This window comes from Mesocricetus auratus, unplaced genomic scaffold (assembly GCF_017639785.1).
Source record: "Mesocricetus auratus isolate SY011 unplaced genomic scaffold, BCM_Maur_2.0 Super-Scaffold_100013, whole genome shotgun sequence".
Classification (NCBI taxonomy): domain Eukaryota; kingdom Metazoa; phylum Chordata; class Mammalia; order Rodentia; family Cricetidae; genus Mesocricetus; species Mesocricetus auratus.
Genome location: NW_024429196.1, coordinates 35,048,621 through 35,065,923, shown reverse-complemented (window position 1 = coordinate 35,065,923; position 17,303 = coordinate 35,048,621). Strand labels below are relative to the sequence as shown.

Sequence of the window (17,303 nt, the reverse complement as noted above, 5' to 3'; positions counted from 1 at the left end):
CAGCCATGCAGGACCTCTGTCCTCCTAGAAGATTTTAAGTGTACTAGACTAAGTAAGGGCCAGAGTTGAGGGCCTGACTGAGAGCTGCCTGTCAGTCCCATGCAGCTGTGTTGATTGGCTCAGACCATTCCTTTGCTTTTCAGCTGGATGAGCTGCAGCTTTGCAAGAACTGCTTCTATCTATCAAACGCACGGCCCGACAACTGGTTCTGCTATCCTTGCGTATGTGGAATTTTGTCATTTTCATTTATAGATTACCATTTGGATCATAGTTACTTCCTGTTTACTTAGGGATGATAATACCTGTGAAATTGGAATTGGTTCTTTACTTTTCCCTCACTTTTAACAGGAGACCTGTGACTTTGTTTATATCTGTATCTCCATCATTTTAACAGGAGACCTATGACTTTGCTTGTATCTGTAGCTCCATCATTTCCTCTGAAATGGCCAAAAGCCTCCAGGTATTTGAGGGCAGTATCCTCAGTAACACTGACATTGGGTGGACTTAGGAGACCTCACAATCAGAAACTCTGTGTGGGGCGTAGTTCTCCCCTTCCTAGCAAATACCCAGGTGATGCTGGGCACAGGAGCAAAGTCAGGGCGCTCTGTTTATTATTGTCATGCACAGGCCCTTGATTCTAGAGGCGACCTTATGCCAGTTCCTGCCTCATTTGGGAGATAGTCCATTACTCTACTTTCTCTTAAAATATTAATTTTTTTCTTGATGACAAAAAGGAAAACAAAACACTTGCATGTATTTCATTCAGAGTTAAAAGGAAATATTAGCCAAATGGATTATGTCTTACATAACCCATGATTCTGTATTGAAGTAGTTCAGTATTCAAAGAAGTAACATTTCATTTTCAGATACCTAATCATGAGCTGGTTTGGGCTAAAATGAAAGGTTTTGGGTTTTGGCCAGCCAAAGTCATGCAGAAAGAAGACAATCAAGTTGATGTTCGCTTCTTTGGCCACCACCACCAGAGGTAATCCCCAACTCACACAGTAGTAAGAGTTGAGCTTATGTATGTGTGCTGAATGCTATTAGACACAGTGAGTGCCATGTTTGTTTCAAATTCATCACATGCCCGTAGTAGATAGTAATTTATGCAGGTTTTCCAGTATTACTGTAAACAGGACATTTTAGTGGGATGTTTGGTCCTCAGGTGATGCTGAGATTGAACCAATCATACAGGGCATTGGATGCAGGGGCAAGCCCACAGGCATGTCCATTGCACACTGTAAAGATGTGCAGGTATTTGACTCTTCTCTGTGACCCTATTAAAGGCAAAAACAATCAACTTGGCATTGTAGCGTCAATGTAAGAATGTAGACAAGCACAGTGAGTGTAGAGGAAAGAGACAGCACAGTTACAAAGCAGCATCTCCACTCCCAGGCATAAGTTTGTAAAGCTTAGGAACCTACACATGCGCGATACATAAAAATGTATGTATTCTAAAAAAAGAAGCTGACTATAAAATTACTTCATGTATTTCATAGATACCAACCTATAGGATGACACACATTACTGTCCTCAGTGTGAATTAAGGCCCTAATAACATTGAACATTAAAAATTAGGGTGTTAACAGTCTTGTCATAAAGTGTTGTCACTATTAGTTTGGGTTAGAAAAGTGAGTTCAAGTTTTGAGAAGTCCCACTGGACTCAAATTAAGGAGTCCAGTGATAAAGCCAGAAAAGTTTCCTCTATCACAGATATTAGAGGAATAGCAATCATGCTACCAGTCATCCGTGCATGTACTCTGAACATTTCTTTAGATCTTAGTGTAGGGGGCAGAGGTCAGTAATGTACGAGAAACTTCAAGACAAAGGATTGTATTTTCCCCTCCTGGTTTATAGTTTTCCTTATATAACCTGTGAGTACTTTAAGTGTCTGTTTTCTCATTCATAAATGGACACACCTATCTAGACACCTGTTATGTTAAGTAACATAAACTAATGACACAATGTCCAATTTTAATATAGAGTGAACATTTTAGCCTTTGATGAGTAAGTTTTAGCATTATTAGCTTCATGTATCATATCTAGTTAGTTTCAGATTCTGACAAGGGTGCACTGTACATATGCCAGTGAGGTAAATCAGAGTCTGTCAGTGTGTGTGTCCAAGTCTCTTCACCGACTCTGTCATCCAGACACACTAGCCAGACTCTCTGAGCTTTGGGAAAGCTGGGCCTCACTCCTCATGCAAGCTTGGTACAGACATAGCATAGCACCTAGCTGGTAGTGGCTGTGTGCAAAGTGATGAGTTATAAAGCAAATGTTGGGAGAACGGGGAGGGGACGTTTTTTAAACTTCCAGATAGATAGGCATTTCAATAGACCTGCTATTCTATCATGTAATGCAGAATCATTGATCTGGATAGAACATGTCATGAAAGATTGCTTAGAGGACACAGTAAAAATCTATCATATTAGAGTATTTGATGTATTGAAAATAAAGAGAAATTGTAATCATTCATGAAGCACCAAAAGACTATGGCTCATGAGGAGGCACTGGTTGCTAGTTTTGAGGAATTTTTTGTTTTGTTTTGTTTTTGATAGGTATATTGTATATAGGGGGCAGAAAAATAAGCAAATAATTTATTTGTCCTAGACTGTGAGGCTGACTTAGTCTGAGGAGAAGCCAGTTACTGCCTGCATGCGGACCTGTGGTAGTGGGTCTGTCTAGGATCTGCAAGATGGTCAGTTGCTTTGGACCAGTCAGCTTATTAAGGCAGACAGACCTTTTTGCTATAAGTTGCTGGAGATAGCATGACCCCAGTTGGGAGCCAGCAAGAAAAATATTGAATAATTTGTAGTAAGTCACAAAATCAGTTCATAGATTTTTACTTTATTATACTAGCCTTGGATTTTGGGATATCCTTACTACTTGTCGTTGTTTTTTTTTTTTTTATAGCTCAGAATACTCAGTGTTAATTTAAGCTGACATCTATGCCTGGAAATGTTTTAAATTGTGTTGAGAATGTAAGGAAAGGAGCATCTGTCCTGGCAGGTGACCAGGTCATTCTGAACTTGTCACAGGATCTTCACTTGCTGACTGCCCCTGTGCAACAGGAACATATGACTTCCATGTTCTACATCACCTTTAACTCCTGTCACCTCTTATCATTAGCTTAGTAATAAAGGAAGAGACACTATATATCACAGGCATGTGCATGTACATGTACGCAGACACTGGCACTTGCGTGCATTCTCTCTCTCTCTCTCTCTCTCTCTCTCTCTCTCTCTCTCTCTCTCTCTCTCTCTCTCTCTCTCTCTCTCTCATTCCTTACTTTCAAATCTCTGATACAGCTCTGTATGTTAGTTTGGTTTGTCTAAAGCACAGGGGCATAGCAGAAATGTAACTTAGTTAATACTTTTAAGATACCCTCATTGTATATAGATACATATATAAAGAAAAATTGTGTACATTTTGAAAAGATTCCATAATGCTGATCAGCATATAACTGGATGGGTCCTATTAGCTTACATTATCCAAAAGAAGAAATAGTATTTTTTAAAAGACTTATGACTATCTGGGAACAGTGGTTAGCTGAGGTGACTAAAGAAGACAATGAGCACAGCTCCTCACCTCCTGTCTACTGTCTAAGAGTTTGTTAAGCCTGAGTGTCAGCCTTTGTCAAGTTTTATAGATACTCTTTACAGCAGGCAGAGTCCACAGCATGTTCTTAACCCTTCCTTCCACTGTGGCTATTTCTAACTCTATCTCCCAAAACTTCTTGTAGGGCCTGGATTCCTTCTGAAAACATTCAGGATATCACGGTCAATGTTCACCGACTGCATGTGAAGCGCAGTATGGGCTGGAAAAAGGCCTGTGATGAGTTGGAACTGCACCAGCGCTTCCTCCGTGAAGGCCGGTTCTGGAAGTCTAAGAATGAGGACCGAGGTGAGGAAGAGGCAGAATCCAGTATCTCCTCCACCAGTAACGAACAGGTGAGTGGTATCTCGGTAAGAAGGTCCAGCTGGTTGTGATTTTTCAATGCAGAAACCTCTGTGTACACTCCTCACTGTCATAAACAGGTTTTGACATCTTCTTTCCCTTTCATACAAACATCTGTAAAGTGCTCTGCACAAGTAAGCAAACCAGTGCAAAGATGTGAGTGGGTAGAAGCGACTTGGAGCCTGACCCGGCCGGTGGGAGGAGGTGCTGCAGGCTCGGCAGGCTTTGATCACCGTGCACAGCAATGAGGAAGCCAGTGGCTGCCGAGTGGATGGAAGGACTCCCTTCTCTCCTGCGGGTTCACCACAAGTGCTCTCAGCACAGAGGTATTTCCTAGTGTGCCCAGTAATAAGATGTTACTTTTATAATGCCCACAGCTGAAGGTCACTCAAGAACCAAGAGCAAAGAAAGGACGACGTAATCAGAGTGTGGAGCCCAAAAAGGAAGTAAGTTGCCCACCTCACAGTGTCCAGGTGGCAATCGAAAGAGGAAAGAGTCTCAAAGTACGGTCAAGACAGTCAAGTAATGTCCATCAAGTTAAGGCCCAGTCTCCCGACTCGTGTCGTTGTGGACTGCTGCTCGACCAGCACACGCGCGCACAGTCTCCGTCCCCAGTAAGCAGCCGTGGAGCAGAGTCTGGGGAGCGAGCAGGGCGCTGCTGCGTTTCCCAAGAGCCTGGTGTTTTACATGGCATTATATAAAAGAGCAGTGATCTGATGAACCAGTCATGCCAGCACTTGAAACAAGGAGACCATGGTCAAGCTTTCTTTTTTTGTATGAACTGAGCATGTTTTAAAATTGTAAACAGACACATTCAGTGAGGTGTGATTTAAGACTGTAGGAAATCTGCTGATTTTTATAAGACAAAAACTTTATTTTAAAAAGTAAGATCCATTGTGTTAACATATAGTGAAATTACAAATGAGATATTTTTTAGAATTTTCTTAAGTTGTTAATTGTATAACTTTTCATTCATTGGTTGTGTGTAGAGAGGATTTATTTGTGATGAACTGTAACAAAATACTAGCATTACTTGCTTGTTAACAGTAGAATGTGTGTGTGTGTGTGTGTGTGTGTGTGTGTGTGTGTATGTGCACACTCACATACACTGAATTTTTCTCTTAACTGAGCTGGGATGAGTTACATTGCCTTGTTTTGCTTCTAAACACTTTAGGAACCAGAGCCAGAAACGGAAGCAGTAAGTTCCAGCCAGGAAATCCCCACAATGCCTCAGCCAATTGAGAAGGTGTCAGTGTCAACCCAGACCAAGAAGTTAAGTGCCTCTTCCCCAAGAATGCTGCATCGAAGCACCCAGACGACTACTGATGGCGTCTGTCAGAGCATGTGCCACGACAAATACACCAAAATTTTTAATGACTTTAAAGACAGAATGAAGTCAGATCACAAGCGTGAAACAGAGAGAGTGGTCCGAGAGGCGCTGGAAAAGGTGGGGCTGCGCATTGCTGGGGGGCGGTGGAGAGTGGACCAGCTTCTCACAGGGGCAGCTGAGCCAGTATTCCTTAGATGAGCAGCGTGTTCTATTAGTAGTGTGTTCTTGCTAACATGTGTGTACTGAGAGAGTGGGGATGGAGCTCAGCAGTGAGGCTTTCCTTACGTGTGTCTGTCCTGTGTCTGTTGCTGTCTTCATTTCAGCTGCGCTCTGAAATGGAAGAAGAAAAAAGACAAGCTGTAAATAAAGCTGTAGCCAACGTGCAGGGTGAGATGGACAGAAAGTGTAAGCAGGTGAAGGAAAAATGTAAGGAAGAGTTTGTAGAGGAGATCAAGAAGCTAGCGACGCAGCACAAGCAGCTCATTTCTCAGACCAAGAAGAAGCAGTGGGTGAGTAGTCCCACTGCCCCCAGGGATGTGACAATCAGAAAGAGGTGCAGTGCAACAGATGGGCCCCGGAAGAGCCACCGACCCCACAGCATTCAGGGGTGTCCTGGAAGCCCTCCCGGGCAGAGTGCTACTGTTGTGTACAGTTGTTTGCAGCTTTTCCAGCGGTGTAGATACAAGTGTTAAGTGTCTGGTCTTGACTTTAATGCCGAGACATTTATGGTGTCCCAGCTGAAAAGCTTCACATATATCCCCACAAGCGACGCCCCTGTCTGAGACGTTTCACGTTAGTTTATAGAAGTTGCTTCCTTTTGCTTGTAGTAAGAGCATGTCATTACTCAGTAAGTACCCTTCCTTCAACCCAACTGGAAGTGTCACTGAGTCCTGATTCTAAGCCTTTCCCTCCTCTTGGGATAGAGACTCCTGCACATGGCCAGCCATGAGGGAACTACCTAGTGGGAACAATTCTCCCTTATGCTCCTAACTTGGTTTCAATTAAAATAAAATTCTGTATAGTATTTCATGATAATACTTCCTTTTACCCAGCTTCTATTATGAAGATTCTGTAAATACATGTAGTTTTCATGAAGCATGTGGTAAGAAAAATTGTTATAAAGACTTAGCAAGAATGACAAGGTTATCTGAGCACAAACACAGAAGGCTGTGTAGACAGCTTGGTGGGAAGAAGCGCTGGGTAAAGAGAAGGGTAGACAGGGCTAGGGTGTACTCCAGCAAGCTCCAGAAGGCCCAGACACCATGATGGTAATTATCTTATATAAGATACTAGACCCATTGAAGACATGGCTCTCTCCACCTTCCCAGCAGCAATATGGCAGGAGTTGCCATTGTTGATGTAGCAAAATCATAAAACTCAAAATATTAGTTTTGACAGAAAATAAAACTATGCAGCCAAGAAGAAAACTGGAAGGTTGAGTTTTAATCTTACCAACCCTTGTGGGTTTAAGGTCAGCCTGGTCTCTCCTGCTCATCCTCTTCGCAGGCGTCTACAGCGGTGAAGCTGCTAGCTTACCAGCCTTGCTTAAACCTTGAACATGAACGTTCCCTTATTTATTCTCCCATGTCTAAAGGTCTAGCTTCAACGCTGGGCACTTTTTGACCCACCTGGTCATTGTGAGAACTGTTAGTAGCAAGATTGACTTCTCCCTGAAAGCTAGGGCTTCAGTCATACGCAGTGGAGGGTTCATGGGTGGGGAACACAGTGGCCCTCCTTACAGAATCAGGGCAGGTAAAGAACAAGGGGGAAGAGCAGCCTGTGGGCACGAAGCAGTTGACGTGGAGCTGGTAGGATGGGCGAGCCTATAGAGACATGGGCGGCTGTAGTGTTGGGAAGATGCCTGAGCCCCCGTGGGCTCCTGTCCTTCCACGTAAGATGCTCCAATGCACATGCGTGTGCCTGTGGGTTAGCGCCAGCCAGAGACAGCCTTGCAAGCACAGCCTTAGAAACTTAGCTGGCCCTGAGCGGTTGGCTCCTGGTCTCATGTGTGCCTCCTGCCCTGCAGTGCTACAACTGTGAGGAGGAGGCCATGTACCACTGCTGCTGGAACACATCCTACTGCTCCATCAAGTGCCAGCAAGAGCACTGGCACGCAGAGCACAAGCGCACCTGCCGCCGGAAGAGATGAGCCCGCCCACCACCCTCACACGCAGCGGTTTTTGTTTCCAAGAAGCCAAAATTGTTTAGAATTTGCTTCCCATTTTGCACCAGCCTTTAAACACTTTTCGTGGTGAAATTTTGCACAGTAGTTTAAATCTTTTGTTAATGCTCCTCCGGCATTTTTCGGGGGCTGAAGTAACATCAATGGAGGGTATTACTTAAATAAATTCTAATTGAGAATTTGTTGCATTTTCAGCAAATTTTAAAACATTTTTAGGTTTTACAGAGATTTTAACCTTTAGACAACAGATCTTAAAACAACAACAACAACAACAACAACAGGTGAATACGAGTGAGTCTAACAAAGACAGAACAGAGCTGAATGTAAGAGCGGCAGACGCTTCTGAAGAAAACAGACTACCTGGCCGTGACCTGGCCGTGACCTTGCTGAGCTGGTTTTGTGCAGCTCGCTCACTGTTCACAGGTGTTGCCTGTGGCCGTGCTGGCGGCATGTGATTGAATATAGGGAACAGGGTTCACACAGCAGGGCTAGCCCTGCATATTTTTTCTTAAATATTTCCCAATTGTGTTTTCATTATTTCTTTTCAATATATAACTTTTATAACAAATTATTAGCTTTGATCTTGTAGTTTAAAATTGCAGGGAAACTGGGGTAATCTTTTACTGAGCTGGATCTTAGAGAAAAATGACTATTTAAATTTTAAAATTTGCACATTTCATCTTTGTCCTGACATGAGTGCTTGTAACAAAATCAGCAGCAAAAACAAAAATCAAAAGCCAAAAACTACCTGTACTCAGAACATGGAATACAGCTGAGGCATGGAGTTTCTTCACTGAGTTCCCTCCTTCCCCAGGGCTACCCCAAACTTACTCCCTGTGTCTCCTTGAGTGTAAAGCTCCTACCTGGAGAGAGAAAGCACTTACATGTCACAGACCGTTGTGTTGTAGGGAAGGGTCATTGCTACTAACGAACTCCGTCACTGTACACAGTGAATAATGCATGTTACTTTTCTTGTATTAAAGATGCCGTGATTTGTACAAAGTCTGTATTTTGCAGGATGTCTGGTTAAGAAGCATTACCGGTAGGAATGGATCGATAGTTGAATAACATTTTTTATATATACATAGATATATAAAAGGCAACCAGGAAAATTAAATTTCTTTAAAACTATCCCACAATTTGTTTCTTTTTCTCCAAGACTGATTGATCATAGACCAAGCCAAATTCCCACTTTGTCCTTTAGTTATTTTTTGAAGTTAGAGAAATAATTTGTAAATATTTATTTAGACCTTTGATATTTATTAAAGCAATTACTCACAACAGAAGTGAAAGAGTCAGGAGAAAAGCCTTTAAAAAAGTTTTCTCCGGTCCATCAGGGTCACTCTAAAGATGAAAGCTAGGAGTTCTGTGAAACCTCCTTCATCTGGCGCTGATGCTATTGCAGATGGTGGTAACACAAGTTAATTTACAAACTACTGCCAAACGGAGCACACTCTTTTATATAAAACCACCAGTAGCCGTCACCCCTCCAGGCTATGCCGTAACTTGGCACCACCGCTCCCTCCTCTGCCGCGTAACCTTCATTGCTGCTGGGCTGCCCTAACCAAGGACACTTGACAGTCTTTGTTTTCAGGTTTTAAAACTTCGATCCACCCCTGTGAGAGCAAGTTATTGTGGGAATATTTTTGGTGTAAAATCATTCCAGAGTATGTACTATTTACCTGATAGCTGCATGAAAGTGAGGTTCCTGTTACTTTGGCTTCTTGTCTCTGTCGACACGGCTGCACATTTCCAAGTTACTACAGTGTGAAAACTGTGTGTTTAAAAAAAAAACAAAATTAAAAAAAGATTGTGGCCTGGTTTTGTAAAAGTTTTAGGTAAATTACAATTGATTGTTTTAGGAATCATTAAAATTTTCTGCAATCATAAAGCTCTATCAAGGTGTTGACTTAAGCCACTCTGCACATTGTAAGTACCCATCGTGGCTGTCCAGTTCTATGATGCATTCTGGCGTTTTGTAAGCTGCTCTGACTAGCAATATATAGATTTCATTTACTGTGTTAACATTGGTTAATAAATGTATTTAAAAAAACAACAACACAACTCTTCCTTTAGTCCACTGTCCTATGGCAGACAAAACCAAGCTACACCTAAAGGTTGGTCAAGAGTGGTGGGTTGGTGTGGGGACTGGAAAACTAGGGTGGGGAGAGATGACTCAGCACCTAGGATCACTGACTGCTCAAGCAGAGGATCAGGGTTTGATTCCCACATGGCACTTCACAAGCATCTGTAGTTCTAGGGAACCCAATGCTCTCTTCAGACCTCTGTGGGCACCAGGCACATGAATGATGTATATTGTGAAGGCAACACATTCATACACATGAATGTAAAAAATAGTACATACATTCTGTTCAATTCTTCACCTCAGTATTTACCTTGATGAGAACATGTGCTCATTCTTGACTAGAATGCTGCATAGTCATGGCCACCCTGTTCTCACATGGGGATAGCAGGTGGGTGCCATTTTACCAGCCTGGGATTCTAGTTTTATGTGTGATTTTTGTTTTAATTTTTAAAAGCAGTGCAGGAGAGAAAGATGCCATGCCACAGAGTTCAAGTGGAGGGTTTTTGTTTTAAATAGGGAAAGAGATCTTAAGGGGAGGGGGGAGACCAGTCTCTGGGGACAGGAGCAGTGGGAGAAAGGAACAGGAGACAGAGAGAGGGAGAGAAAGAAAGAAAGAGGAGGATGGGAAGTGGGCAGGGCCATTTGAAAAGGGAACTCAGCAAATATGCACAGGTGGTGCTTTTAGTGGCTGCAGCTGAGGGTGTATCCTGTCAGAACCCCAAGGACAGGCCGGTACAGATGCCTGAATACTAAGTTTCATCACTGACCTCTGTGGTAGTATCATAGTTTGACTTTGGACACCTAATTCTATGTATACAACGTTCTGCCTGCACTCCAGAAGAAGGTACTGGATCTCATTACAGATGATTGTGAGCCACCATGTGGTTGTTGGGAATTGAACTCAGGACCTCTGGAAGAGCAGCCAGTGCTCTTAACCCCTCAGCCATCTCTCCAGCCCCTAATTCTAGACCTTAAGTAAAACAGTTGTGTTCAGAAAGGTTTTCAACTAAGAAATAAAGATATAAACCCATGACAGTACAGACTAAGCAAGAGACAGTCTCACTGAAACCAGCGCAGGCTGGAGATGATATAGTGATTGTCTCACTGCATTAGTATGTGCCAGGAGACAGATAAGCAGCTTGAACCTTCCCAGTGCATAAACAAAAACCTGCAACAGACTATATGGAAGTGGCTGTGTTCCAACACATTTTCAGTTAGTCTAGCAACCAATAGCCTTGGTCTGGCCACTCAAGACCAGGAAGTATAGACAGGTCAATTCAAAGTGATTTACTAATATTTCTAGATGTGCTTAACTGGTAAGTCACCGAGCTCTGCCTCAAACTCACGTTGGTTTGATTGTGAAAGGCCATTTCATTTTTTTAAGGCATCTGCTGTGCCAGACTTAGAAAAACTTAATGACCATCTGACAGTTGTCAGTGTCAAAGTCCCTGAGTCATGTTCATCATATGCCCCACATCAGCTGGCATCTCCCCTACACATTTCTCTCTCAATCCAGGGCAGCCACACCCCTCCCTGACTAAGCAGTGCTGTACCTGTGTCTTTAAAGAGTCTCTGGTTTTTTTTTTTTTTTTTGGTTTTTCGAGACAGGGTTTCTCTGTGGCTTTGGAGGCTGTCCTGGAACTCGCTCTGTAGACCAGGCTGGCCTCGAACTCACAGAAATCCGCCTGCCTCTGCCTCCCGAGTGCTGGGATTAAAGGCGTGCGCCACCAACGCCCGGCTGAGTCTCTGGTTTATAGGAGCTCCAACTTGATGTCAGGAGGCCTTGGATTCATGCACTGTGAGGACTTCTGCACAGGCATCATTGACAAGTTCCCAAGTGGTGCCACTCTGGGGACCATGACCGTATTACCAGGAAAATAACAGTGGTGGGTCCACATACCAGTGTGCAAGACAAACTGCATGGAATTCTAGAGGTACCTCATGTCCAGATTATCTTGACCTTCAGGTTAAGAAATCTTGACCCAATCAAATTAATGAAACATCAATAGGTAGAGAGACAAATGGGATCACTGTAATCTAGTTCAAACTGCTCAAAGCCACATGGATAGCTCACCCAGCAGATGTCAGGATGCATGGATTGGGTCTGCCAAATGGACGGCTACAGATCTGTCGATGACTTCTGAACTTCCAGGCAGTGTGGCGTCTGCTGACCAGGTGTGAAAATTCAGAAGGTGGGTGTTACTACATGAAACCACAAAGCAAAAATGCTGAAAGGGAAATAGAATGTTACCAGAACTATTCATTTCATAGTAGTCACATAAAAAAAAATCACAACCAGATAAAATTAACATATCTCATCAAACACTGTCTAATTTGTAAGTAACAAAAAATTACTTATGGTATTACTTTTAAGAAAGGGTCTCATATTCCTGGCAGCCACAAACTATGTAGCCAAGGGTGATCTTCCAGGCTGTACCACCAGAGTGCTGAGATCACAGGCGTGGACCACCTCATCTGCCTCATGTACTTCTGGGCATGGGACTACCACAGCTACACCTCCGCTCTAATATAGAAATTGTGACTGGTGCCATCCACATTCTTAGTTCTATCAAGCTTTCAAAATTGAGTATTTTATCACTTTCCCCATGTCTCCATTGAGACTAGCCACACTGTCCCATGTGACCAGTGGCTTCCTATATCATAGACAAGTGCCTGTCCTGTCAGTGACTCACTCTAGCATTCACTAGCATACATGTGTTAGAGTGCCTAGGAGTTGCAGAAAAAGAAAAAAATAATTCTTGCCAGAATTGAGGCTCCATTGCAGTCTCAAATTTGCGAGCTTGGAAATTGCTGGGTCACCACATTCTAAAGAAACGTGAGACCCTCCCCCCATCAGAAATACTGTAATGTGATAAGGATTAACCTTGAGGCAGGGGTAGGCAAGGGAAAATTTTACCAGCATCCTCTACAGCTAGGAAAGAAGACTCCCATGGAAATGAGGTACTCACATTTCACTGGGGCCTCACAGAATCTCAACACTCAGACCTGGCAAGTCTGGTGTGGGACAGCAGGTGGGTGTGAAAGGGGCTGGTAATGGGTGCTGGCAGAAGCAAATAGCTTCTGGGAAAGACTGACCACGATCTCAGGCAGTTGTCTGTTCCCCGGCAGAGGACGTTTCTTGTTGGCAGGGTGGGATCGTTCTCAAGGAAGTTTCATTCTCCTGTTTTGTCTTTTTAAATTTATTTTTATTTTATATGCATTGGTGTTTTGCCATGTTTGTTGGGATTTGAACCCTGGTCCTCTGAAAGAGTAGTCTGTGCTCTCAACCACTGAGCCATCTCTCCAGTCCCCCCCCCATTCTCCTGTTTTTAAGAGGAGAGGACTCATGAGCACATCCTTTGCATCCAACCTTCCAGCAGAAACACAGCATATCAGATGGTGTATTTTGCCACATTTCAGGGGAATGTACGTGAAGAAGACAGCACTGATCAGACATGGATGAGATTCTAAGGCAGTTCAGGGCAAAGACTCAGAGAACCATGCCTGGCAGGAGTCAGGGATGGGAGTTGCTAGTGAATGGCCAGAATCCCAATCTTGCAAGATGTGTAAGATTTAGAGACCAACAGCAACACTGGCTCCTGAAAGTGTTTTCATTTGGTAGATCTCACATTCATCCTTACCAGTATAGAAAAAATCGAGGCCACGGACAAAGAAGACATGGAGTGAATGTAAAAGCCCTCAAAAATACACCTCCTACTGAGACCAGGTCACACCCACTAGGACTGCTGTTCATCATCACCCTTATCTGCAGCCTCACCCACACCACACACACACACACACCACACACACACACACACACACACCACACACACCACACACACACACACCACACACACACCACACACACACACCACACACACACATCACATACACACACCACATCACTTTAAACATGGAGGGAGGGAGAAATGAAGCTTTGCCTCTGCTGATGGACTACTGAGCAGAAATTAAGACAAAGCAGGTCTGAACTATGGTGTGGGGAACAGAACTGACAATTTGGGGCAATCTATTATTATCAGGAAACTTGAGGGCTGACTTGTTATCCTCTCCATATACCACAGCCCTGCATTTCTAAATGAAGAAGCAAGGGCTATTAGGTACAGGAGGGGACTTGGTGCTGCTGTACCAATCAGATACACCAATCCTCCTGGGCCACCTTCCACTCATCTTTACACAGAAGCTTAGCCAACCCCACACCGTACACAGGGGGTCTTCAGGTATTCTATGCGTTAACTTGTTGAAACAAAAATGTCCTGTCCATGGGGCTGGGGACATGGCTTGATTGGTCAAGTGCTTTCCAGGAAAGGTTAAGATTCTACATTAGATCTACGGTACCCACAACCAGGTCTATCTGTAATCCCAGCACTAGGCAGGCAGAGACAAGAAGATCCCAGAAAGACAGACACTTTGGATCAAAAATAAGGTGAATGACTGAGCAAGACCACTAACGTCACCCTTTGTCCCCCCTACATATAAACAAACACATCCACACAAATGTTATGTCCTCTCTGTTCATCCCAGAGCTCCCAGAGATTTTCTATTGGGAGCCCAGTTTGCACAGCTTCCTCACATACTAAAACTCTTCAGAGCTAGAGATCTAGGAAGAACAGCATTTTCTGAGCTGTGTCCAGACATCATGCTGAAAAAGTGTCAAGTATGGAAAAGTTCCCTCAGCAGGCCCAGAAGGTAACTCAAAGTACATTCACTGGACCTAGAGGTAAGAACTTAAAAACAAACAAACAAAAAACCAAAAATAACCCCAAACAACAGATTCTAACTTTTTAAAACAGAGCTAGCACAGACTAGCCTTGAAATTACTGCATAGCCAAGAATGACCTTGAATTTCTGCTCCTCCTGCTTCTACGTCTTGAATGTTTGGATTCCAGGCCTGCACCAACACGCCTGGTGTAAAAGCATTTGTACAACGAACCCTGGGTAAACGGAAGTCATACTGGCTACAGGAAAGGGGTGATGGAGCACAAGAGGGAGACTGCGTAGTATCGCTCACAGGAGAAACACCTTTGTTTCCAGGTTCCTTGGAGCCCTGTGAACATGTAAGTCACAATTCTAGTTTACCAATCAGGAATATTAAATTTTCTCTTTGGCTTGGCCACAGATGTCTTTACTTCTGTTCTCTACCTCTTGTCACTAAAGTCAGGGTATAATTTCTTCACATCAGTCAGTAGCTGGCAAGAGGTTAAGAGAGTGAGCCAGCATTCTGATACATTTGGTTAGATGGACTCAGAGAAGCTCGAATGTTGTGGAGAAAGAAGAGAGAGAGATCTTCCTAGAAAGTAATGCTTCTCTGTTGTATAAATGGACACACTGTGGAAGGATAGAGACTGGCTCATAGCCTGGTCTTGAGTCTGGGAATGCTTCATTCATATCCTCAGCAATAATCAGTGTGTGTGGGGTATGGTGTTTAAGTATGTGTTGACTAAACACCCAAATGAGACAGAACTTGAATTAAACATTTGCATTCCTTCTTCCTTTCAGTTTACATAACTTTACCATTCCATGGGTCATTTGATGACCCCCCTTGGGAAATACCTAAGTGGGTACACTTCTGTGACACACAGTGGGACGTGAAGGTATGTCTCCTCTATCCTAGCCATGTAACTAGGTTTCCTGGGGTATGCTATCTGCTTGCCTCTCCATTCTTAGACTGCCTCTAGGATAAACCCTGGTGAAACAGGTACCGTCTTCAGCGAGTTCACACAAGGCATTCATCATAAGTGCTCTGAGGCAGCAAGAGGAGCCTGACCCTTTATATTTCTGCTCTTCCTACTTGGAAAGCCATATCTCAGTGAAAATGACCTAGCCATTGTCTGGCAGAAGTCAGATACAAGGTCATTTAGTCCTGTTTCAAGGAAAGGAGCCAAGATGGAGTATAAAGTGGGGAACAGAGTTAAGATACGACACAAGTCCTCAATCCAGCCAGATGACCTGGCCTTGCCCATCATGAAAAGACATCATCACAGTAAAATGACAGCCCATACAAACATTGGAGCCAGGTGACCAAACCATTTGCTGAGGGGAAAAAAAGCACTGGCTTTAAGTTCCCTGATTTTTGCTTGCATAATCAATCTGACAGATAAAAAACGAGTGTAAGGCAGCCACTGAGTAGACCCACCTTTGCTCCAAGGAAACGAGAATGCTGGCATCTCTGATGCTGCAAAGATAACCCAAGAATTTGGAAAAGGTCATATAGGATTCCACCAAGAATTCTAGCATAAGATAGAAAACAATATTTAGTATCTGGGAAGGATCAGGATCCAAAAGGTCTACCTACAGATGAAACAAGTTACAGTAAACATCCCAGTCCATGTGGTAGCTAAGGAATGTTTCCTTCACCCCAGAACTTCACCCCACTATTTCTATGTAAGTAGATAGACACTGCTGGATCTCAACATACTCACAGGGGATTCCTAGGATAGAATAATTGGCCAGCATGTCTTAGGAAGTCAGCCTTGTATTAGAGGACTAAGCCATGCTATTTGTACACATATATACATACACATAAGTACATCTGCTGGATCTGAAGCAGCCTTCATGGGTACAGTTCTTATGGTGACCTGGTTTGTATTTGACCAGTTGTTATCAGGGTGGCCATCTGAGAAACCTGGGTCCCTGTAGAGGCACCCTGTCTTGCAAGATTCTTTCATCTTGATGCTGTAAAGCAGGTCTTATACCTTTTGCATACTCAAAGCTGCATGAGTCTTTGTCATGCCTGATACAACCTGAGCTTAGGCAAGTAGGCAACACAAAGGCTTTAGGTTAACCTGGGGGTCTATTCAGATGCACCTATGATCTGATTCTGTGAATAAGCTCTAACTTCTGAGTGGAAACCTGATGTTCAACTTAGCTGTCATTCTTCAGGACAGATCCATCTTGATTTGTGACACAGGGTCTCTCCTTGTACTGGAACTCAGAGGTTAGGCTGGTCAGTGAGCCTCAGGTGTTCTTCTGCTTCCCCAGTGCTAGGCTTAAAAGCACATGTCATCATGCCGTTCTTTAACATGATTTGTGTGTATAGTGTTTAAAGGGAGGGTGTTCCATTGTGTGTCTGCGGAGGCTAAAGAACAACCTTGTGGAGCTCCTTCCATTTGTATGTGAGTTCTAGGCATCAAACTCAGATTGCCAGGCTGTGTGGCAAGTGCTTAACTAGCTAAGCAATTTCCTTAGCCTCAAACTGATCTTTTTATAATCATCAGGGTATAAAGATCAGGTAACTAGTCAAGACTTCCCCAAGACAAAACTGTTAAGACCCCTAGGATCTTGAGCAAAATATAGAACCTGTGGTTATTAAACAAGCAAAGACAGTTTGAATGAGAGAGAATAGGCGACCAGTGACCTGTCCAGACACACCAAGTTCCCCTGTGAAACAACAAATAGAAGGGTTCACACACAGGACATATGCTTACTATCTGTCTCAAAGAGTTACCAATAATCTGTACACTTGCAGCAAAGTGTGAACAAATATATTCAAATATATTTAAAAAGAATAAAAAATTTCACAAAACATTTGTTGCCATAGGAACCGCTGTTAACTAGAAATGCCTACATCAAGATTTACACATTGCTCAGAGTAGGGTCATCTGCACTGTTATGCGACAAGCCATGTGAACAGAGTCAGACACACTTCCCAGTAGGAGCCACCTCCTTCTTCACATGAAAGTGGTCTGTCCCAAACTTTCTTTTTCAGGGTGCCAATTAAGAAACTGCTA

At 43.3% G+C, this 17,303-nt stretch overlaps 1 protein-coding gene across 12 annotated transcripts in view; it reads left to right on the top strand.

Annotated features, from left to right (window-relative positions):
• Positions 1-9,525, top strand: part of Zmynd11 (zinc finger MYND-type containing 11) — an 80,749-nt gene extending 71,224 nt beyond the window's left edge. For 7 of the 12 annotated variants that reach the window (XM_040755583.1, XM_013114679.3, XM_040755582.1 and 4 more), the window contains 7 exons: positions 144-221; positions 867-985; positions 3,743-3,950; positions 4,335-4,403; positions 5,132-5,404; positions 5,611-5,796; positions 7,314-9,525. In XM_040755583.1, the coding sequence (XP_040611517.1) occupies positions 144-221; positions 867-985; positions 3,743-3,950; positions 4,335-4,403; positions 5,132-5,404; positions 5,611-5,796; positions 7,314-7,436 (1,056 nt within the window). In that variant the 3' untranslated portion in view covers positions 7,437-9,525. Of the gene's footprint in view, positions 1-143; positions 222-866; positions 986-3,742; positions 3,951-4,334; positions 4,572-5,131; positions 5,405-5,610; positions 5,797-7,313 lie in introns of all 12 variants that reach the window. The other 5 variants (XM_040755580.1, XM_013114674.3, XM_013114677.3 and 2 more) reach the window with 1 other exon arrangement.
• Positions 9,526-17,303: the final 7,778 nt, after the last annotated feature.